Source organism: Salvelinus fontinalis, chromosome 5 (assembly GCF_029448725.1).
Source record: "Salvelinus fontinalis isolate EN_2023a chromosome 5, ASM2944872v1, whole genome shotgun sequence".
Lineage (NCBI taxonomy): Eukaryota > Metazoa > Chordata > Actinopteri > Salmoniformes > Salmonidae > Salvelinus > Salvelinus fontinalis.
The window spans coordinates 22,615,333-22,639,728 of record NC_074669.1 but is presented as its reverse complement, the minus strand read 5'-3'; the positions used below and the strand labels follow the sequence as shown (position 1 = coordinate 22,639,728).

The 24,396-nt window shown below is 43.0% G+C and overlaps 1 protein-coding gene across 2 annotated transcripts in view; it reads left to right on the top strand.

Moving 5' to 3' along the window:
• Positions 1-19,929, top strand: part of LOC129855322 (importin-13-like) — a 43,430-nt gene extending 23,501 nt beyond the window's left edge. Inside the window, exons 6-23 of one of the 2 annotated variants that reach the window (XM_055922852.1) lie at positions 7,072-7,212; positions 7,614-7,755; positions 7,874-8,040; positions 8,505-8,625; positions 8,702-8,849; positions 9,056-9,237; positions 9,361-9,387; positions 9,913-10,047; positions 11,321-11,473; positions 11,602-11,682; positions 11,856-11,993; positions 12,098-12,194; positions 13,614-13,666; positions 15,001-15,067; positions 15,284-15,342; positions 17,235-17,324; positions 17,502-17,683; positions 17,810-19,929. In XM_055922852.1, coding sequence (XP_055778827.1) covers positions 7,072-7,212; positions 7,614-7,755; positions 7,874-8,040; positions 8,505-8,625; positions 8,702-8,849; positions 9,056-9,237; positions 9,361-9,387; positions 9,913-10,047; positions 11,321-11,473; positions 11,602-11,682; positions 11,856-11,993; positions 12,098-12,194; positions 13,614-13,666; positions 15,001-15,067; positions 15,284-15,342; positions 17,235-17,324; positions 17,502-17,683; positions 17,810-17,912 — 2,086 coding nt within the window. In that variant the 3' untranslated portion in view covers positions 17,913-19,929. Of the gene's footprint in view, positions 1-7,071; positions 7,213-7,613; positions 7,756-7,873; positions 8,041-8,504; positions 8,626-8,701; positions 8,850-9,055; positions 9,238-9,360; positions 9,388-9,912; positions 10,048-11,320; positions 11,474-11,601; positions 11,683-11,855; positions 11,994-12,097; positions 12,195-13,613; positions 13,667-15,000; positions 15,068-15,283; positions 15,343-17,234; positions 17,325-17,501; positions 17,684-17,809 lie in introns of those variants that run through there. The other variant, XM_055922853.1, reaches the window with a different exon arrangement.
• Positions 19,930-24,396: the final 4,467 nt, after the last annotated feature.

Below are 24,396 nucleotides of genomic sequence, written 5' to 3'. Positions count from 1 at the left end.
GGAGGAATGAATATGAACCTCATATTTCTCATTCGTAGTGTCATCCATCCTGAGGCAGAAACACTCCACATTTGATGGTTGTGTAAATTTTTGTGTCTGTGTGTGTCCTTCCTTCCTCTTTCCTTCACTTACAATGTTTCTCTTTCTCTCCCTTTTCTGTCATTCCCCCTTTTCACCCATTTCCATCCTACTTAATTACTGGACAGGGGAAATTAGTTGCCTGGCAACAAGACCGTTGGACCAATAGCATCCTCCCAAATGACTTCACTGTAATGTGTTTAAACAGAGGGAAAGGGATGAAAAGAGGGAGGGGAAATTAGGTGCTTTTAAAAGACAAATCCACCCAAAACCACTCATTCCTTTTAATTTACATTGTTAAATAACACAGAGAACAACATTTTTCATTTTAGCATTATAATAAGGTTGGTAGCAACATGGGAAATTGTTGTGGAAATCTGTTGCAGCTCAAGTCAACTACAAAATCTACAGTGAAATTCTCTCTCGATGGGCTAGGTAGCTAGCTAGCAAGCAAACCTAGCTACACACAATAATACCAAAGACATTATCAGCATGTAAAGTAGCTAGTTGGCTGTAAAATCGCCTAAACAAACTGCACTATCAATTTAGGAGTCTACAATCTCAATATGTTCAACCTGCAGATCAATGTGCCTCAGAGTAGAGTCTGACATTCACAACGGCTGATATACTTTTGAGGGAAGAGCATGGGCAACGTTTCCTGTGTCAATGGGCTGCACGGTGCATTCTGGGCGATTTTGGGACAAGGAGCGTTCTCCTTCAAGAAATGAAAGGGAGTCTATTGGGCGCTAGCTCAAAAATCCAACATTAGCACGGATTTCATCAACGAGAAGTAAAACATTACAAATCTTTTCCCGATTTATGTGAGGTAGTTAACTTGCTATCTGTAATATCGTACAGGTTTGGAATCGTCACATTACGTACTTTCGAAGAAAATAGGCACGTTTCTCGACAAAGTGCATTCGGAAAGGATTCAGATCTCTTGACTTTTACCACATTTTCTTATGTTACAGCCTTATTCTAAAATCGATTAAATTGTTTTTTCCCCTCATCAATCTACACTGCGATTACAGCTTCGAGCCTTCTTGGGTATGACGCTACAAGCTTAGCACACCTGGATTTGGGGAGTTTCTCCCATTCTTCTCTGCAGATCCTCTCAAGCTCTGTCAGGTTGGATGGGGAGTGTCGCTGCAAAGCTATTTTCAGGTCTCTCCAGAGATGTTCGATTGAGTTCAAGTCCGGGCTCTGGCTGGGCCACTCAAGAACATTCAGAGACTTGTCCCGAAGCCACTCCTGCATTGTCTGGACTGTGTGCTTAGGGTTGTTATGTTGGAAGGTGAACCTTCGCCCCCAGTTTGAAGTCCTGAATGCTCTGGAGCAGGTTTTCATTAAGGATCTCTCTCTCTCTTTGCTCCGTTCATCTTTCCCTCGATCCTGACTAGTCTCCCAGTCCTTGCCAATGAAAAGCATCCCCACAGCATGATGTTGCCAACACCATGCTTCACCATAAGGATGGTGCCAGGTTTCAACCAGATGTGATGCTTGGCATTCAGGCCAAAGAGTTCAACCTTGGTTTCATCAGACCAGAGAATCTTGTTTCTCATGGTCAGAGTCCTTTAGGTGCCTTTTGGCAAACTCAAAGCGGGCTGTCATGTGCCTTTTACTGATGAGTGGCTTCCATCTGGCCACTCTACCATAAAGACCTGATTTGGTGGAGTGCTGCAAAGATGGTTGTCCTTCTGGAAGGTTCTCCCATCTCTACAGAGGAACTCTGGAGCTCTGTCAATGACCATCGGGTTCTTTGTCACATCCCTGACCAAGACCCTTCACCCCCGATGGCTCAGTTTGGCCATGTGGCCATGGTGGCCATGGTGGTTCCAAACTTCTTCCATTTAAGAATGATGGCGGCTACTGTGTTTTTGGGGACCATCGATGTTGCAGAAATGTTTTGGTACCCTTCCCCAGATCTGTGCCTCAACACAATCTGGTCTCGGAGCTCTACGGAGAATTCCTTTGACCTCATGGCTTGGTTTTTGCTCTGACATGCACTGTCAACTATGGGACCTTACGTAGACGTGTGTGCCTTTTCTACATCATGTACAATCAATTGAGTTTACCACAGGTGGACTCCAATCAAGTTGTAGAAACATCTCAAGGAGGATCAATGGAAACAGGTTGCACCTGAGCTCAATTTTGCAAATTTGCAAACCTTCTAAAAACCTGTTTTCATTTTGTCTTTATGGTGTATTCTAAGTAGATAAGGGGGAAAATGTATTTAATCCATTTTAGAATAAGGCTGTAATGTAACAAAATGTAGAAAAGGGGAAGGAGTTTGAATACTTTCCGAATGCACTGTATCGGCTACTTCAAGATATATCATGGAAATAGCTTTTGATTTCTATGTGAAAATGTGTTACGGGATTTGCTCCAGTGGTTTTGTTGGTAGGTCTACATTATGCTCAAATAGCCACAATAGCCTATTGGCTAATGTCTAAAACTGTAAGGGTACAGCCTCAGTGTTCACTATAAACGCTCGCCAGAAGTTGCACAAAATTCTCACCATGTTCAATTTCCACTCACAAAACCTCAAGTTTACTCAGTACCCCATAAAATTATAGGGAACATTGATAGACACTCACACTCTTAAATGCACAGTCACTTAAATACTCAACCCATTACCCTCTGAATAACATTCACACACACACACACATTCACACACACACACACACACACACACACACACACACACACACACACACACACACACACACACACACACACACACACACACACACACACACACACACACACAGGGCTATGTTGGTCATGGAATTTTGGATAACGGTAATTGGCCAGCCAAATGACCGCGGTCTTTAATAACCGTTCAAATAGCAACACATTTAATTTTTTTACCCACATTTTCTCCTTTCCTCGGCTCCTGACTGCATGTGTTCTCATAGAAATAGAATAAATGGTTCAAGTAAATGATGGCATAGTGGTTGGACTGGCATCCATTGCTAGTGTACCCATAGGAGCAAAGCTGGAATTAAAAGCAGGAAATGTACCCATAAATATGTGCTGTTATTTGATGATTCAACTGACATTACAAAAAATACAGTCGTGGCCAAAGGTTTTGAGAATGACACATATTAATTTTCACAAAGTTTGCTGCTTTAGATATTTTTGTTAGATGTTACTATGGAATACTGAAGTATAATTACAAGCATTTCATAAGTGTCAAAGGCTTTTATTAACAGTTACATGAAATTGATGCAAAGAGTCAATATTTGCAGTGTTGGCCCTTCTTTTTCAAGACCTCTGCAATCCACCCTGGCATGCTGTCAATTAACTTCTGGGCCACATCCTGACTGATGGCAGCCCATTCTTGCATAATCAGTGCTTGGAGTTTGTCAGAATTTGTGTGTTTTTGTTTGTCCACCCGCCTCTTGAGGATTGACCACAAGTTCTCAATGGGATTAAGGTCTGGGGAGTTTCCTGGCCATGGACCCAAAATATCAATGTTTTGTTCCCCGAGCCACTTAGTTATCACTTTTACCTTATGGCAAGGTGCTCCATCATGCTGGAAAAGGCATTGTTCGTCACCAAGCTGTTCCTGGATGGTTGGGAGAAGTTGCTCTCGGAGGATTTGTTAGTACAATTCTTTATTCATGGCTGTGTTCTTAGGCAAAATTGTGAGTGAGCCCACTCCCTTGGCTGAGAAGCAACCCCACACATGAATGGTCTCAGGATGCTTTACTGTTGGCATGACACAGGACTGATGGTAGCGCTCACCTTGTCTTCTCCGGACAAGCTTTTTTTCCGGATGCCCCAAACAATCGGAAAGGGGATTCATCAGAGAAAATGACTTTACCCCAGTCCTCAGCAGTTCAATCCCTGTACCTTTTGCAAAATATCAGTCTGTCCCTGATGTTTTTCCTGGAGAGAAGTGGCTTCTTTGCTGCCCTTCTTGACACCAGGCCATCCTCCAAAAGTTTTCGCCTCACTGTTTGTGCAGATGCACTCACACCTGCCTGCTGCCATTCCTGAGCAAGCTCTGTACTGGTGGTGCCCTGATCCCGCAGCTGAATCAACTTTAGGAGACGGCCCTGTCACTTGCTGGGCTTTCTTGGGCGCCCTGAAGCCTTCTTCATAGCAATTGAACCGCTCTCCTTGAAGTTCTTGATGATCCGATAAATGGTTGATTTAGGTGCAATCTTGCTGGCAGCAATATCCTTGCCCGTGAAGCCCTTTTTGTGCAAAGCAATGATGACGGCATGTGTTTCCTTGCAGGTAACCATGGTTAACAGAGGAAGAACAATGATTCCAAGCACCACCCTCCTTTTGAAGCTTCCAGTCTGTTATTCAAACTCAATCAGCATGACAGAGTGATCTCCATTCTGTCCTCGTCAACACTCACACCTGTGTTAACGAGAGAATCACTGACATACCAGCTGGTCCTTTTGTGGCAGGGCTGAAATGCAGTGGGAATGTTTTTTGGGATTCAGTTCATTTGCATGGCAAAGAGGGACTTTGCAATTAATTGCAATTCATCTGATCACTCTTCATAACATTCTGGAGTATATGCAAATTGCCATCATACAAACTGAGGCAGCAGACTTTGAGAATTAATATTTGTGTCATTCTCAACTTTTGGCCACGACTCTACATTCCATTGCATTCGCCACATCAGTTAACATCATTTGAATGAACATTCTATATTACCATGGATGTGATTTTGGCACAATGCCAGGCAGCCATTGCGAGTGTACCCATGAGTTAAGGCTGGTTGAAACTTCGCCTATTGACATGTCTGTCGATAGTTGGCGCAGTGACTTCGTGAACATTCAATTGTCGTCCGACGTCAAACTTGTCATTATGAAATAGTATATACTCAAAACCGATGACCTGGTGGTCCAAAATAACATAACTGCTGTATTTGAAATCAAATTTTATTAGTCACATGCGCCGAATACAACAGGTGTAGTACAGTGAAATACTTACTTACAAGCCCCTAACCAACAATGCTGTTTTAAAAAATGTAATAAATGAAAGTAACAAGTAATTAAAGAGCATCAGTAAAAAACAATAGCGAGACTATATACATGGGGGGGGGGGGGAATAGCCATTTGATTAGATGTTTAGGAGTCTTATGGCTTGGGGGTAGAAGCTGTTGTGAAGCCTCTTGGACCTAGACTTGACGCTCCGGTACTGCTTGCCGTGCGGTAGCAGAGAGAACAGTCTATGACTAGGGTGGCTGGAGTCCTTGGCATTTTTTTAGGCCTTCCTCTGACACCGCCTGGTATAGAGGTCCTGGATGTTAGGAAGCTTGGCACCAGTGATGTACTGGGCCGTACGCACTACCTACCTTGAAGCTCTCAACCTGCTCCACTACAGCCCCGTCGATGAGATTGGGGGTGTGCTCGGTCCTCCTTTTTCTGTAGTCCTGACATGCAGGTCATTATGCATGTATATCACATGAGGTTGGTGCCACCCTATTTGGGGAGGACAGGCACATGGTAATGGCTGGAGCAGAAGATTGGAATATTATCAAACACTTGGGTTCTATGTGTTTGATGCAATTCCATTTGCGCCGTTCCAGCCATTATTATGAGCCGTTTTCCCCTCAGCAGCCTCCTCTGATGTGTATTACTTCCTCCCATTCCTCCAGTCAAGTCACAGGTAGGCCTTTGCAAATATGGGCTAATCATCTGTACTTTGCAGTATTCTATCAAACACTGAACAGGTGTGAAGTTAAATTCAATGTGTTTTATTGAGTAGAAGTGTGAATTTCAATGACAGGTTTTGGGAGAACGTTTAGAAAATGTGAACAAGCGTCCGGGGGATGGGGCGAACAGGATGCTGGTCCATTGATTATTTTCCCACTGTGGTATCTCGATACTACTCGGTATCGTGATACTTGGCCTGGTATCGTTTTTATAGTTTTGGTATCGTGACAAGGTGAAATCCCTGAGCAGGTTCGTTCGTCTCCAGCAACTGAGTTAGGAAGGACGCCTTTATCGTTGTAGTGACTGGGTGTATTGATACAACATCCAAAGTGTAATGAATAACTTCACTATGCTCAAAGGAATTTTCAGTGTCTTTTTTCTTTTCTTTTTTTTTTACTCATCTACCAATCGGTGCCCTTTGCGAGGCATTGAAAACCTCTCTGGTCTTTGTGGTTAGATCTGTGCTTGAAATTCACTCCCTGACTGAGGGACCGTACAGATAATTGTATGTGTGGGGGTACAGAGATTGGGTAGTCATTCATAAATCATGTTTACCACTATTATTGAACACTGAATGAGTTCATGCAACTCACTATGCACATTTTTACTCCTGAACTTATTTAGGCTTTCCATAACAAAAGGGTTGAATCCTCATTGACTACAGACATTTCAGCTTTTAATGTTTAATTAATTTAAATGTTTTACCAACAAAATTCTACTTTGACATTATGGGGTAGTGTGTGTAGATCAGTGACACAAAATCTATGGAAATAGTCAAGGGGTGTGAATACTTTATGAAGGCACTGTAATTATTCAGAAGCCAGAACCAATGATACTGGAAGGTTGTCCGGATCTGTAAACACACACACACACCTTCATCATACAGTGTCAATTGTAGGGTAAGATGGCAGTTTGAGCTTAATCAGAATAGCAGAACAGGAGGTCAGGTGTGTTTGTACATGCGTAGGAGTGTTGCTTCTGTATCCTGTTCACATTGTGTCCGACCTCCAGCCAATCTCTATTTCCCTCTTAGAGGGTCAAATAAAAACATTATCTAAACGAGAGATGGTGTGTTGGTGCTTCCGGGGAAAAAAACAATAGATTTATTAGAAAGGACTGAGATGGCAGGAAGAGCAGACCAGAGTAATTTAAACCTTCAAGAGAACTGGAGAAATGAAACAAAGAAACCGAGTGATGAAGCTGGTAAAAAGTGAAAGATTTCTGTGTGTGCGCGCAGGTGGGTTTGAGTAGAGATTTTTCCCCTGGTATGTGAACTAACCCATCTCTTTGTCTCCCTGTGTGTGTGTAGATATGTGAACACGCTACTGAAGCTGGTGCCCCAGGTCTTGTCCCTGCAGGAACAACTAAGAGAGGCAATCCAGAACGGAGACATGGAGACGTCACACGGAATCTGTCGCATCGCTATCGCGATGGGTGAAAACCACTCCAGGTGCGTGCGCTGTCCCCATATCAATCAATCCTTTCACTTCCCCTCCTCACACTGCTTGGAGACGACATTGATGCTTCTGGGTTCATTCTCACAAACCAATCAACAAATAATCAGATCAGATGACGTGTTCAGTTTCAAGCTCAGGCCCACCCTGGTAAACAAGCTGTTTGTTATTGTGTGTTTCTGTCTCCGGAGGCGTCATGTCTCCCTGTGTATGTCAATGGCTCCAGTCTGAACCCTTCAACTGTCACACTCTATCTAGAGAAACAGCCCTGCCTGTCCCACCTCACCTCACTCTTCCTGCGCACTGACCTAGTTTTCCTGGCTCTGTGTCCGTTTCTCTCACTCTCTCGCTTTTCTCTTCTCTCTCCTTTTCCATCTCTTGATCTCAACCCCCCCAGGGCTCTGTTGGAGCAGGTAGAGCATTGGCAGGGCTTTCTCGCATTGGTCAACATGATCATGTTCTGCACTGGGATACCAGGACACTACCCAGTCAACGAGACGACCAGCTCCCTCACACTCACCTTCTGGTACACACTACAGGTATGCACTCTACACCCATTAACACTGTAACCCAGGACACTTAACTTTACACCCTAAACCCAACTACCCTGTTCAGAATAACAGCACTTAACAGTACACACTCTCGCTCTCTCTACAGGATGACATCATGTCGTTTGACCTTGAGAGACAGGCGGTGTATCTGCAGGTTTATAGACCAGTGTATTTCCAGCTGGTGGATGTTCTGTTGCATAAAGCCCAGTTCCCCTCTGACCAGGAGTACGCATCATGGTCCTCGGATGAGAAGGAACAGTTCAGGATCTACAGGTACAAGAGTGTGGATGGGGTTGTGTGGGTGAGCGAGCAAGTGAAATTCAGTATGCCGACAGGTCTATTGCTGGGTGTGTTTGTGATTGTAACAGCCTGTAAGTGAAGTAGCAGCTGAGGGCACACATTTTGGATGATAATGTTTGAGTCACAGATCATCAGATGTTCAGAAGCACATTACAAACAGCACATTATAAAGTGATGCCCTGCTGTTAGTCCCTGCACAGTTAAATGGCGCCTTCTATTTCACTTGATTTGAGGTGTAAACACAAGATTTTTTTGTGTACTACATTTACGGCAGTAGACAACAGCAGCGGACCCAAAACTGAACCTTGTGACACACCACTTTCTCCACCCTCCCCCATAGCATTGATTGTTCCACCTCTATAACAAAACCTTGCTTTCTGTTGGTGGTATGCATTACACTTCTGTATTCTAAGACTTAACACATTTGTGTGTTCCAGGGTGGATATCTCAGACACTCTGATGTATGTGTATGAGATGCTAGGAGCTGAGCTGCTCAGTAACCTGTATGAGAAACTAGGACGAATACTGACCAACACAGAACAAACCTCGTCATGGCAGGTACGGTACACACACATTCAACAAACACACACACACACTGAACACACTGTCTGAAGCCTTTTATTGTCTCCTCCAGCATACAGAAGCGTTGCTGTATGGGTTCCAGTCTATAGCGGAGACGATAGATGTCAACTACTCTGATGTCATCCCAGGCCTGATCGGACTCCTCCTCAGAATCAACATCAACAACGTCCAACTGGCCGACACCGTCATGTTCACTATCGGTAGGTACTGATACGCTCATACGTGCTCACGATAGGTATTAATACAGTGATACCTGTCATTTTGTTGTGTGTTCTTCCAGGTAAATAATAAGCGGGAAAAGAAGAGAAACTAATTGGACAGGAGAACAGGAAAAGCACCTGTCTCATGTAGCATAAAGTGTTCAGTCTCTTTTCATCCACTGTGTTCTTCTCCCTCCTGCCTGTAGGAGCTCTAGCAGAGTGGTTGGCGGACCACCCGGTGATGTTGAGTAGTGTTTTACCTCTGGTACTCCAGGCCTTGGGGAACCCAGACCTCTCCATCTCCTCGGTCTCCACACTCAAGAAGATCTGCCGAGAGTGCAAATACGACCTGCCACCCTATGCCTCCAACATAGTGGCTGTATCACGTGTACGTCTGTGTGTGTGTGTGTACCGTATATGTTTTATGTCTAAATTAGTGTTTTCTGAATAAAATTATTACATTTAAGTCAATATTTTATTCTTCTGCTTCTGCTATCCTCTCTCTTCACAGGAGGTGCTGAGCAAACAGATTCACAAGGTCAGTCCCAGTCCTGTCTGGAGATGCAAGCCATAACCCCAATGTCCCGACTGGACCCACTCTACTGTATACAACATCCTGGAGAATCATTTATAGTGAAATTCAGGGACAGAGTCAAACTTTCAAAAACTTTATTGCCTGTGCATTTGGCACATGCAACAATGAGCATATTCAATACATTCAAATGAACCACAGGGAGCACATCAGACCATAGAATCAGTCAGTCCATTCAGTCATGAAAACAAGGTAAGAACTGGTGACAAGACTGGATGGTAACTAGCAAAAGACCACTTATCAAATCACATTTTATTGGTCACGTACACATGGTTAGCAGATGTTATTGCAAGTGTAGCGGAATGCTTGTGAGGAGTTGACACAAGGAGTCAACCTTTCAAAAGTCCTGGAAATGTGTAACAATGTTCTCTCCTCTTCCTCTCGCTCTTCTTCCTGCTCCCCTCCCTTCCTCCTCCTGCTCCTCTCCCTCTCTTTCTCCCTCCCTCCTCTTCCCTTCCTCTCCCTCTCCAGACCAGTCAGTGTATGTGGCTGATGCAGGCCTTAGGCTTCCTGCTGTCTGCTCTGCATGTGGAGGAGATACTGAGGAACCTGCACTCTCTCATCACTCCCTACATCCAACAACTTGAGAAACTAGCTGATGAGACGGTACACACACACACACACACACTGTGGTAACAGTGTTATTACAGTGACATATTTTCCTGTCTCTGTTGGACTGCGGCCATATGAACAGACTGTGTGTCTGCATGGATGCACTACACACTAACACACACGCTGCGCACACAGACACACACACACACACTCTTTCTTTTGTTTCTTCCCCCTCTCACTGTTGGACTGTGTCCATATGAACAGGCGTTGTGTCTGTGTGACTCCACTGCAGTTGAACATTTCTCTGTGGGACCAGATTGGCTTCATCACCACACCATTGGTTACTGAATCACAGGGCCGTAACTCACACACACCACATTCTTTATTAAATGTCAGGTCTAATGAATCCAAGCTTTATCAGAGCTAAAAAAGAAGGATTTGACATTTTCTCAAAAAAGAAGCTGACATTAACTACAAATAGGGATGTGACATTATCAGTGTTGAATTAGTATTTCTCCCCTGATCTACTGTTCTGGAGTCAGCAGAGACCTGAGTGTCTGGGTGAACACAGATGTCAGTTCAAATGAAGAGTTTCATCTCTTGTGCTCACTTTCTCCTCTCTACTTCTTGCTCACTCTGTCTGATGTATAGCCATAACATCAGACTATGGAATTAGGTTGTCTGTACAGCCTAACAAACACTGGCACCCTAAGGCAAGAGATGAAACTGCACCTCCACTATGTAATTAGCTACAAGCAATGTCTGTTTTTATGCATTTAGGGTGGTATTCTGACTTAAATACTGTGCTCGTCATGAAAATGTTCACCCATTGACGTCTCTGAATGATTAAGGCATAAATCCAAGTTGAACATACCCATCTCAAATGAGCGTGTGTTCAGTTGCAACATGACCCGTTGCTCGTTAAGAGAAGGGTCGTCAGCCCAGCCACATGACTCCTCCCTTGTACTCCACAGCTCCGTTGTCATGGATACCGAGCGGTGATTAAATGGTTGCTAATGAAGCTTTAATTAGTGTTGTCACCCTAGAGAGAGAGAGAGAGAGTGTGTGTGTGTGTGTGTGAAATCTGCAGAAAAATGAAGCCATCAACTGACTGACGCACCCAAACGTCTGTCTTTCACTGATCCCTCTTTCCCTTCTGTCCTTTTTACTTCATCCCTCCCTTCATGGTCTTTCACTGTCTTTTTGCTTCACTCTTTAACTCGTCCACAAAAACCAACAGAGAAAATGATTGATGGCAAATCTTGTTTCAGCCTTTTTTCGGAAAGCTATTGACTTACTCTCTCGCTCCCTCTTTCCCTCTCTCCAGCCCAACCCGTCCAATAAACTAGCGATAATCCACATTCTAGGTTTGCTGTCCAATCTCTTCACTACGCTGGACATTAGCAAACAGGAGGACGAATCAGCAGAGAGCACTGCTCCCCCTGTCAAAACTGCCCCGCCCCCACCAGGGCCTAACCCGGTGAGATGCACCTTCATCATCATCAGCACTCAGCCACACGCAACCTCTTTTACCGGGGAACGTTCATCCAGTTTTCATCATTTGTTCCTCATTTAGCTAGTGTTGTCAAACTAACCTGTGTGTTCTAGGTGGTGGTGGTCCTACAGCAGGTCTTTGCTCTCATTCAGACGGTCCTCAGCAAGTGGCTCAACGACTCTCAGGTGGTGGAGGTGAGACGAACACACACACACAACAAAAAAAGTGATGCGTTGACTCAACAGTTTCAATAAATGATCTGCACGTTCATGAAACATAAAAAAATCCAGCCTGAACCAGCTGAAATGAAACTCTCATTTCACTCTCCGCTCCCTGCCCTCCCATCTCTCTCCCGCCTTCCTCCCAGGCCGTGTGTGCTATCTTTGAGAAGTCGGTGAAGACTCTCCTCCATGACTTTGCCCCCATGGTGTCTCAGCTCAGTGAGATGCTAGGACAGATGTACAGTACCATACCACAGGCCTCAGCACTGGACCTCACACGACAGGTACATACACACACGCTTGAGAACACTCGCATACACCATACACACTCGCATGCATACATTCAGAGGCGCACCGATGTGAAACCGTCTGTGGTTGTGTTTGACAGATGGTCCATATATTTGCCAGAGAGACGGAGCACTTCCCTCCCATCAAGGCTCTATTTGAGCTGGTCACCTCAGTAACACTCTCCATCTTCCAGCAAGGTAGGGGGTCCTGCAGGGGAGGGGGAGGGGGGTAATCTCTGCCTGCTTTTGTTTTGGGTGATTTTGATTGACAGACAAACTTGCACACACTCCTGCTTTCACAGGAGAACAAGGAACATGGAGAATGAACATGGCTTCCATGAGAAATGCTTTAAGTGTGTGTGTCAACTAATACCTGCATAGCACAAGTGGAAACCAGGATGGCTGCATCTCAATAGTCTGAAGTCCTTGTCTTCTCATATTGCTTTCACCTGCCCTGTGTTTTTAGATGAGGGCAGATGAAGGGGATGAGATAAGGAGAGGAAGCCACGTTAGACTGTTGAAATGCATCCTCTGTCCTCCTGTGCTGCTATGGAGAATTACACAAGAACGTTTTGTTTTTGAAGCTGATAATATCCAGTGGGTCTTACCTGAATACTGTCTGCCTCTTCTCCCCTTTCAGTTCTCCTCTCATACCCTTCTCCCTCTTCTTCTGCTTTGTCTGTGTTTGATTGATAATGGCTGGCTCTCCTTTTTTTTAAATTTTTACTTTCTTTCTGAGCAAGTGTCCTTCAATGTTGCTCTGTGGCCAGTATTTTATACAATATGGTGCAATGTTACAAAACATAAGAGAATGTGGTTGCAGAACAACGTTCATATAGAAATGTATTGTGTAGAAGAGACATCCATCTTTTACAGAACGGGGACTTGTGTGGGCTCTATTCGTTGCATTTCTATCTGGGTTGCACCCCACTGAATAAGCCTGTAAGGTGGGGGCGTGTATGGGGAGTTGAGGGATGGGGTCTTGTTTGGAGTCTAGGAACAGCGAAGGGAAGGGTTGCCTCCTAAGTGTTCACCTTTTTGGGGGGTGGTTAATGGTCAGGGGTACTATCCCCTAGGCACATGGTGGTTGTAAGCCACACAGAAAAAACTGATCTTGCCTATCGTATTACACGGTGGAGCTATTAGCAAGCCCCTAGTGTCTAGGGGAGATGCCTAGGGCTTTGGGTGGTTAGTCCAAGGGGCGGGGGATTGATTTGGGACTTGACGCCCCTTTTCTCTGAAGCGTTACAGTAACAGTTGCCTCCTGGGTTCCCCACTCCAAAGCCACTTTTGTTATTTTTAGGTTTATTTTTCTCTCGTTATTCTTTCCTTTTTTTTATATCTCCAAATGGAACCCATGTCTCCTCTTTCTCTGCCTGTTTTCTGTTCGTTCAACCGCTCACTGTTTCTCCCAAGACTCTTCCAAAGCTTCACATGCCCCTCCCTCTCTCTCCCCCTTTGTTTGTTCTTTACTCACGTGTGACAATTATTTCAATGAGATATTTTTGGTTCTCTTTTCTTTCCACATGACTGTTGAATCGGTTGAGTTGCTGTTTGTATATTATTATTCTCTTTATTCTTTATGATTTGTTAAGTTTCATCTTTATTATATTTTAGGACCCAGGGATCATCCTGATATTGTTGATTCATTTATGCAACTCCAAGCTCAGGTGTGTTTTTGGTTTCTTATTTCATTCACTTTGGGTTTCTCTCTCGTTCTCTCTCTCTCTCTCTCTCGCTCACACACACTCTCTCAAGCTCTATCTTTCTCTTTGTTCTTTGTTAAAGGGTCTGAGGGCGACCCATCATAATGGCATGGCAGAGAATAGACAGTAGGTGGTGGTATTGAAGGACGGACTCTGTCTCCTTCAATACTCAGGGCTCTAACCATTCTGATGAGGGAGTAAGGGTCAGCGTTCACCAAGGTCTTGTCCAGTAGGCACAAAACATGACAAAATGCTTTGTAACGAGGAGGGACTACCAGAATGTGTCCAATAATAAGCATGTTCATGTTCGGTTGTCTTCTGAACATGACCCTGGGATGTAGTTCCCTGTGACCTCACTGGTTAGAATCCCCTAGCCACGCCCCTTTTTGGATGTCATTCCAACCCATAGCCAATCAAAGCCACAATTAATTAATATGCCATTAATTAATAAATTCAGGCGAATTGGGTGCCCTCTGTTTTTTGTTTGTTTTTGTCTTCCTTCTACATTCTTCCTTTAATTTCTATCTTTGGATAGAGCTGATCTCCATCTCTCCTCTCCTCTTCCCTCGCTCCCTCTCTTTTCCTCCATCCTGAATGAGTTCATTACAGTATCAGTTGTATTTATCCGTTCATGTACCTTACTTATGTTGCATATTCAATCCAACCAGGCCAAAAAAAGGGAGAAAAAATTGTATCAGAATGAAATTGATACAAACAGCAGCTACAGAACCATCATTGCCTTTAGTTTGACTTAAGTTTTAAATAATTTTTGTTTGATTTCCTCCAGTTTGCTTGCTGAGTTTTCATTGGAGCAGAGTTGTGTACTGTATGAGTGATAGTTTATCGTAGAGAGAGGGAGTGAGTTAGTCTAGCCTGGTAGCCTCCACTGTTTATCTGCTGTAGATGAGTCCTTTAGCCCAGTTCTCATTCACTCCTCCTCAAGAATTTAAAAGCATTGGGATTGGTGTAAGAAACACTTTGTCTATACCAATCCAATACTGTTAAATCCCAAAGGGGGAGTGAACGAGATCACACTTCAGGGAGAAGGGGGACAATCAGAATTTGGCTTTTGTTGTCATATCTATGTCCCAGAATTATTTTCCTGACCTTGTGGGCAAACAGTTGGACATGACAATGACAAAGGAGTTATCTAATGCAGACACAGTTCTGTCTACGAGGCTAGGAGAGTGGGGGGGTTCAGTATTTTCCGGGGTGGGAGGTAGGAGTTGGGGTGTACCCCTTGAGTAGGGGAATAGACTCCTGCCCTGTGTCATGCCTCTGTCTGCCTCCTACTGTAGGCCCTCAAACGGAAGCCAGATCTCTTCTTGTCTGAGACTCTTGACGTGAAAGCTGTGTTCCATTGTGGTAAGTGTGTGTTGCTTTGCTCCCGCACACACATGCTGCTCATTGTATGTGTTGCTGCGTTTCTCTTAACACACACACACACTTTGTCAATCGTTTGTGCCTCTGAGATCCACAGAGATTGTACTGGAAACATCTGAAGAGCAAAACTGTTCGTTTTTAAATAGAAATGTGTATTTGGATGTTTCTAATACCCTCCCCTCTCTCTCTCCTCTGTAGGACTACTGTCACTGAAATTCCCTGAGGCTCCAACAGTCAAGTCTACCTGCTTGTTCTTTGTGAGTGTACACACTAGGGATGTGAAAAATTTACAAATATTCTTAACGTTTAAAATGCTATTTTCTTTAGCGTTTAAATATATTATTTTTTCATAAAATAAGCTGAAATTAGAATCCAGATATGGTTCTGCGTTTGACCACTAGGGGGCAGTGCAGTTCAACCTACCACAAACCTGGCTACCTACCTGTCGTCACTAGTTACCACAGCCACAAAGTCCTAAAGCTTGCCTATTTCTGCAATTTATCTTCTTAAAATGTGATTTTTAAACCTAACCTAAACCATAACCACACTGCTAACATTATGCTTAACCTTAAATGAAGACTATAAGATCATTTTTGTTTTCATACATTTTTACAATATATCCAATTTTGACTTTGTGGATGTGGTAACTATGGGAACCCAGCAGATGGCGCTCACCTTACTGCTGTCCCCCACCCACTCAGCAACGATGGTATTAATGCCATTTTAGGTTCTCTGTTGTGTGCCTCTCCTCCATGTCCTTAGTTGTCAGTATGTACTTCATGTCCCACTTTTCATCAATGTGAAAGCTCGTCGCAGTGATCTATAACGGCTTGTTCATGTACGGCCATCAGGGCCGTCATGTTTTTTTCACATGGCATCTTGTGGTCTGGTTCTAGATAAGCCAATTGACAATGGCTGCATATCAACTGCAATCATTTCTATAATCAGCTCTGTGATTTTCTCACTCCTTCTCTTATTGCACTGCTGCCCAGCAATGGGTTGGGTCTCACGTTGCCTCTTTTCAGAATTGCACCTGTACTGCCACTGTAGCTCAATTCCACCTCGCAAAGTTTGTATTTCGTTAGCTTCTCATTTAACTTCTCAAAGTATTGCCATAGAGGACTTCGTTGTTTACGCCATTTTTCTAACTGTTAACAACGATGACGTGTGGCGCGCTTTGGCAAATATATGAAACAAAAATATAAACAATTCTACTGAATTACAGTTCATATAAGTCAATTGAAATGAATTCATTAGGCCCTAATCTATGGATTTTACATGACTGGGCAAAGGTGCAGCCAGGCCCAGCCAATCAGATTTTTTATTTTTTATTACCTTTATTTAACTAGGCAAGTTAAGAACAAATTCTCAATGACGGCCTAGGAACAGTGGGTTAACTGCCTTGTTCAGGGGCAGAACGACAGATTTGTACCTTGTCAGCTCGGGGATTTGATCTTGAAACCTTTCGGTTACTAGTCCAACACTCTAACCACTAGGCTACGCTGCCGCCCCATGAGAATGAGTTCTTCCCCAGAAAAAGGCTTTATTACAGACAGAAATACTCCTGAGTTTCATCAGCCGTCCAGGTGGCTGGTCTCAGATGATCCTGCAAGTGAAGAAGCCTGATGTTGAGGTGCTGGCCTGGTTACACTTGGTCTGCGTTTGTGAGGCCGATTGGACGTACTGCCAAATGGCCATTCCTGCAGTCAGCAAGCCAATCTCACGCTCCCGCATCTTGAGACATCTGTGGCATTGTATTATGTGACGAAGCTGCACAGGAGAAATAAGCTTTCTGTGCGTATGGAATATTTCTGGGATCTTTTATTTCAGCTCATGAAATACGGGACCAACACTTTAGATGTTGCGTTTTTATATTTTTGTTCAGTGTATCACCTACTTACATCATTGTTGCGTTAGTTATTTGTTTTATTTTTATTTTTGCCTTAATGATGATGATGATGATTGTGACCTGTTAATGGTAGTTTTGTGATAACTGATTTTTTTTACATTTAAAATTAATTTAAAAATGTAATCGTTTACACGTCACATCCCTAGTACACACACACACATTTTTGGTTAACAGGTGAATCTTGTTGAGATGTGATGTTAGTGTTGTGGTTTGTTCTGATAGTCCCTGTGTGTGCCATAGACGGAGTTGTTGCCACGCTGCTCAGATGTGCCCCCAGTGGCCAGAGTGGTGCAGGAGAACGGAAAACTACTGCTGCAGGCCGTACTAGAGGTAAACCTACATACTCACATCCTCGCTAATGTCTTTTACCTGTCCTACTGTATACTGAAACATATCACCTACTGACTGGTCTTTGCCCCCTCTCTCTTTCCTCTCTCTCTCGCTCTCTCTCTCGCGCTCTCTCTCTCGCTCTCTCTCTCGCGCTCTCTCTCTCTCTCGCCCACCCAGGCAATCGGTGGAGGTTCATCTCGTAGTCTGATGGAACAGTTTGCTGAAGTGCTGTTCAGTCTCAATAAGCACTGTTTCCCTTTGCTCACCGTGTGGCTGAAAGAGGCGCTGCAGGCACAAGGCTTCCCCTCTACTAGGGTCACCACAGAACAGAAAGACACCTTCACCCAACAGATACTCAGGTACTACATGCACGCACACACAAGTATAGACAGACGGACATACACACACATTTGTTTTCTGTCTCTCTGTCTGACTCTCTCGCTCCCTCCTCCCTTTCTATCTCCTCCCTTTTCTCTCTACTCTAGAGAGCGAGTGAATAAGCGGAGGGTGAAGGACATAGTGAAGGAGTTTACACTAGTCTGCAGAGGTCTTCACGGGACCGAGTATGCTGCTGAATACTGCCTCTGACCCCTGACCTTGCCACGACCCCCAGGCCGGACGCCACATTACTACAGTACCCATAAACCCCTCAAAACTGGAGTTTCCATTGGACGATAGAAACAAGACCCTCCCTCTAGAACAGAAAACACCTCCCCATAAGGTCTGCCATTGATGGAGCTATGTCACACCCCACAGTGGTCTGAGGAAGGTTGCTCAACCCCCCACCCCCTCATTTCTGTGACTTCAACTACAAGCATGCCCTCTGTTTGTCTCGCTTTGACTTTTGGTTACGATCTTCCATGGCTCCAAGGCTGTTTCTCTGCTCTTTCCTGGTTGTTTAGCATCTGAGACGATAGTGGTACTGTACCTACCGTACGTAGCTAGCTAGTTGTCCTTTGTATCTTTGGAAAGAAAACCAAAATAAATATATATCTAAACATATATATATATATACACACACATAAACACCTATGTAATGAAACACAGCCAGTCCTGCTGCTGCTAAACAGGAAGAGAGAGGGACCAATGACAGGACAGCATTCTGTGGATAGACACATATTTTCAGCATAATGTATATCGTACAACACTGACTCGCGCACTCCCATGCTCTTACGTTTGCCAAAGTTATCGTGGAACGTCATGTGAACTAGTCTTTTATTTTGTGTATTTGATAGTTGCCTTGATGGGGAAATTATGAGGTGATAGATTGAACCACTAAGGAGACTAAAGTAGAAGATTATAGACTCTGCTCTCCTGCACCTGCCATACACACACGCACACAGTCACACACACACACACACACCCAGTCATCCACACACGGTCACAAAACTGTGGTTTCCTCATGAATCTAGAATGTATTTTGTCCAGGAGAGAGTGATAGAGGTAGGAGAGATGATGAATGTTGGGAGGGGATAGATGGGGGTGTGTAGGAGATGGGTATGTTGTCCTAGCTGTGGACTACAGTCACTGTAATCGTGCAAATCTATTAATCATGTTGTGCGTATTAACAGTCATATTACTGAACATTTCCGTGCGTGTGTGTATGGGCGCATGTTTTTGCGCGAGTGTGCAAATGTCTGCCTCCCCACTTATTGAGTGCACTTATATCTGACCGACATCACTTTCACATACCAAACACCCCCCATGGCCCCGCCCCCTTTAGAAACGGACCCCACCCTCCCATTTGACACTTAGTCCTCCCATACATACAGCACATGTCCTGAGTACTCCACTTCAATGTTCTCCGCTTGCCACACAGACCAAAATAATACAACAGTCCACTAACCTCCACATGGCCTGGAATGACTGACCAGTCCTAACCAACGACTAGATGAACTCATCCATATGATCTATAAACCAGTAGAACAAACTGCACACCATACTGCTCTTAACCGGTGCCTGTCAACCAGTGTCTTATCAACCAACCGGTTGCCTGCCTAGACTGAAACCAGGGGGGATGGGGGGTAGTCACTGATGTTAGAAAGATTATTCAGGAAGTATATTTGCACTGGGCGCCAGATGAAATGGACTCCTCTCAGTGAATGGAATTGAGACTGTGTCTGAAATGAAACCAACGTGCACTACTTTGAGAATAGATGGAGATCAGAGAATAGGGTACCATTTAGGACGAATGAAACGATTGGTGCAGCCGGCTCACGTGTATTTCCTGGTTCCTTATTACGTCAACTGGGTCCATTCCCTCTTTCTGTCACTCTAGGTGCCTGCAGACATGTAGCATGTGTGTGTTTTGTGGTAAGGGGGTGGGAGATTATGAAATACTGTGAGTGTGACACTGAGAAGATTCTCTGGGTAGAAGTTGGCCTTAGACACAGATCATGGATCCTCTTAACCATTACTGACTGAAGATGCAAGACTGACTTTAGATCAGTGTCTAGGGTTGACTTCGTCCAGTGCCTAGGGGCACAGTCTGGGAATATGTTTGTCACTGAGAGAGGAGGAGTGGGTGAGGGAAGGGGGGGATAAAATGTACATTGTTTCTTTTTTGTACTTTGTTTTAATTTATTAAATATATCTTAAGACGGCACGTCTGGTGTGCGAATGTTTCCATTAAACCTTTTCAGGCACTTCCTACTGGCCGCTATGTTAGGTCTGTGTTTAATGTAAATAAAAAATGTTAAATGAAACATCTGTTACAGTTATAGGGCACCAATCTGTATTAATTCAACATATTCATGGTCATCTTTCTCATTTTCCAAAGCGAAGGAGAGAATAACATTTTCAAGATCACAATTAAAGGTTCTGATTTGGGCATTTAGAAAGCTCACAACCCATCCATTTCAAGGTTATGTCATCTTATTTACATCACTGAATGTCGCAGGTGAAAATGTATTGGTTGTGGGTTTTTGGGATACTTCTAATGCCATAGAGCCCATGGTGGAACTTTTATATATTTTAAGATTCAGTACCAATCACATTTTTTGGATATACCTACTCATTCCAAGGTGTTTCTTTATTTTACTAATTTCTACATTGTAGAATAATATTGGTTATCAAAACTATAAAATAAAACATATGGAATCATGTAGTAACCAAAAAAGCGTTAAACAAATATATTTTGAAATTGTTCAAGGTAGCCACCCTTTGCCTTGATGACAGCTGTGCACACTCTTGGCATTCTCTCAACCAGCTTCATGAGGTAGTCACCTGGAATGCATTTCAATTAACAGGTGTACATTGTTCAAAGTTAATTTGAGGAATTTCGTTCCTCAATGCGTATGAGCCAATCAGCTGTGTTGTGACAAGGTAGGGGTGGTATACAGAAGACAGCCCTATTTTGTAAAAGACCTAATCCATATTCGGGCAAGAAGAGCTAAAATAAGCAGAGAGAAATGAGAGTTCCATCATTACTTTAAGATATGGTCAGTCATTGCGGAAAATGTCAAGAACTTTGAAAGTTTCTTGAAGTGCAGTCGCAAAAACCATCAAGCGCTATGATGAAACTGGCTCTCATGAGGACCGCCACAGGAAAGGAAGACCCAGAGTTACCTCTGCTGCAGAGGATAAGTTCCTTAAAGTTAACTGCACCTCAGATTGCAGCCCAAATAAATGCTTCACAGAGTTCAATTAACAGACACATCTCAACATCAACTGTTCAGAGGAGACTGTGAATCAGGCCTTCATGGTCGAATTCCTGCAAAGAAACCACTACTAAAGGACACCAATAAGAAGAAGAGACTTGCTTGGGCCAAGAAACATGAGCAATGGACATTAGACCGGTGGAAATCTGTCCTTTGGTCTGATGAGTCCAAATTTGAAATGTTTGGATCCAACTGCAGTGTCTTTGTGAGACACAGAGTAGGTGAACGGATGATCTCTGCATGTGTGATTCCCACCGTGAAGCATGGATGAGGAGGTGGGGGTGCTTTGCTGGTGACACTCAGTGATTTATTTAGAATTCAAGGCACACTTAACCAGCATGGCTACCACAGCATTCTGCTGTGGTACGCCATCCCATCTGGTTTGCACTTAGTGGGACTATCATTTGTTTTTCAACAGGACAATGACCCAACACACCTCCAGACTGTGTGGAGTGCTGCATCAGATGACCTGGCCTCCACATTCACCCGACCTCAACCCAATTGAGATGTTTTGGGATGAGTTCTACTGCAGAGTGAAGGAAAAGTAGCCAACAAGTGCTCAGCATATGTGGGAAAGCTTAAGACTTTTGGAAATGCATTCCAGGTGAAGCTGGTTGAGAGAATACCAAGAGTGTGCAAAGCTGTCATCAAGGCCAAGGGTGGCTGCTTTGAATAATCTAAAATCTAAAATATATTTTGATTTGTTCAATTTCTGTTATTTAAGCGTTTTGATGTCTTCACTATTATTCTACTGTAGTGTGGGGCGGGGTAGTAATATGAATGTTTCTTACCATTTCAGAAGTGAAAAAGACATCCAAGCTGAAGTTGGACTCCAGTGTGAGAGAGCTGTATTGTCTAGCTAACTCTCACTGTTGATGACTACACCAGGCAGCAGCGTTGGTAAACATGCGTAGCCCGGGAGATCACTTGAGCTGTCTTTAACGTTCCAATGTTCACGCTACTACTAACACAGAGTTTGATTGGTCCGCTGTCTATCACTGGTACTGTTCAATTATATTGGAAGATTAGTTATTGTGTAATTTACTGACCAATTGACAAATGGTTTATGGAAGAAAAAAAAATCAAATTGAGAACTAAATAAATACATTTCAACATGTGGAGATGCAATAATTGACACTCAAGGTCAAGGAACAAACTTTCGGAACAATACATACAACATTTATAGAATTATAAGTGTTTTACAAGTATTCACAATGTTAAGTAAGGGATAATCAACGTGGGGGCATTCTATGGAAAATAACAAGCTACTTGAAAGGTGTTCTGACCTTTCACGGAGTTGCATTATTTTCCAGAGAACGCATAGAGCCCCGAGTTGATTATCCTTTTTATACCATGGCTATAATTTAACATTCACTTTAGACGCTAACAAGTTTACTAGATAGCTACAATACTTGCAGTGGTAACCAAACCATCAGTCCTAGCTTGACATTATGAACATCCAGTGGTGGAAAAAGTACTTAATTGTCATACTTGAGTAAAAGTAAAGATACCTTAATAGAAAATAACTCAAGTAAAAGTGTAAGTCACCTAGTAAAATACTACTTGAGTATACTTTAGTATCAAAAGTAAATGGAATTGCTAAAAATATATTAAGTATCAAAAGTCAAAGTATAAACCATTTCAAATTCCTTACAATTTAAAAAACGTTTTTTTTTTTTACATTGATGGATTGCAAGGGGCACACTCCAACACTCGGAAATCATTTACAAACTAGGCATTTGTGTTAAGTTAGCCTGCCAGATCAGAGGCGGTAGAGATGACCAGGGATGTTCTATGATAAGTCTGTGTTGGGACACTTTTGGGTGTCAGGGAAAATGTATGGAGTAAAAAGTACATTATTTTATTTAGTAATGTAGTGAAGTAAAATATAAATAGTAAAGTACAGATACCCAAAAAATCAACTTAAGTAGTACTTTAAATATTTTTACTTAAGTACTTAACACCACTGTGAAAATCGAATTCAACAATACTTTCAATTTAACATTGGCATTCAATTATTTGTTTATTTTTTAACCCTGTGCATCTGACTGGATAATCAGTTCAGCCAGGCCATTTATTTACTAGATCTACACTGTAAAAAGTATCTAGACATTATCTCCCATTTATTTTAGACTAGCATTTGGTTTTCAACAGCGGAGATTTGTAATAACCTTGCTGTCTGTCTCCAACATTTAAACATTGTTTCAATATTAAAATTCAATCTCCAGCTGTCCTATGGTAATGAACGTCTCGAGAAAGACAGGCTTGCAGATTTTCTCAACCAGTCGAAATTATGAATCTGCATAATTTCTTTGGACATATACAAAGAATAGAAAAACACGAAATGCAGCTCGTTTGCTTTCATTTCAGCTTCAGTTTGAAATGATTGTGTTAGCTGTGTAGTTGGCTATCTATTCTGAACAGTGGCCTGGCGAGAGCGCAAATATTCTATGCGAGGCGAAATCGCACATTATTAGTTCATTGTTATGGATGTATCCACATTCAAGGTCTCTAGAAAACAGCTTAAACAAATGCAAATGCAGTTACTTTGGCTGCACTTTTTTGGTGTGAATGTAAGTTGGCCATAGTTGGCTAGCTAGCAAGCAAGGGATAAGAATGTTGCCAGCCAGTATGGCAATGGAACATTGAGAACTAACGACTGGGTTGCGTCTCTAGCAACCGAACCGATAGAACGAACGACCAGCCGGCTTGGGTAGCAACCCTAGACTTGTTGGGACTATATCTTGTGGAAGGGTGAAATAGTATGAATAAATTAATCAAAATAACGTTTTTAATTAAAATATGTCAATCATTATTTGAACATGCTGGTAACCCAGTGTATAAAAGTGATAATACCCTCGAAGCTAGTGTTTGGAGCATATATTGGCACGGTTTACCAACCGTCGACTTCGTCTCAGGCCTAACAACACCCGTGCCATTATATCCTCCAAATATCCTCCAATGCTTCTCTGGCATTATCACTTAATTATAAACTGGGTGGTTCAAGCCCTGAATGCTGATTGGCTGACCGCCATAGTATATTATTTTACCTGCTCTAATTACGTTGGTAACCAGTTGGTAACATGGCATCTTGCCTAAGAACAGCCCTTAGCTGTACTATATTGGCCAAATACCACACTCCCTCATACCTTATTGCTTAATTAAACCATGGTATTGTTGAATAGTCCTTTCTGATTGGCTTGAAGGGCATTCTGTGTGCATTATTTCCCTACAGTGCACAGTATATTTTCACTGTAGAATTCAATGGCTATAGTGAATTTGTACATGTTTTGTTTGAGCTGCTGTGATGGAAATGTTTATGTTTGTGCTTTTCAAATTATCAATTTCTATGTTCTGTTTGTGCTTTTCTAATAACCAATTTCTGTGTTCATGCAAGTGACTAATTGAATGCC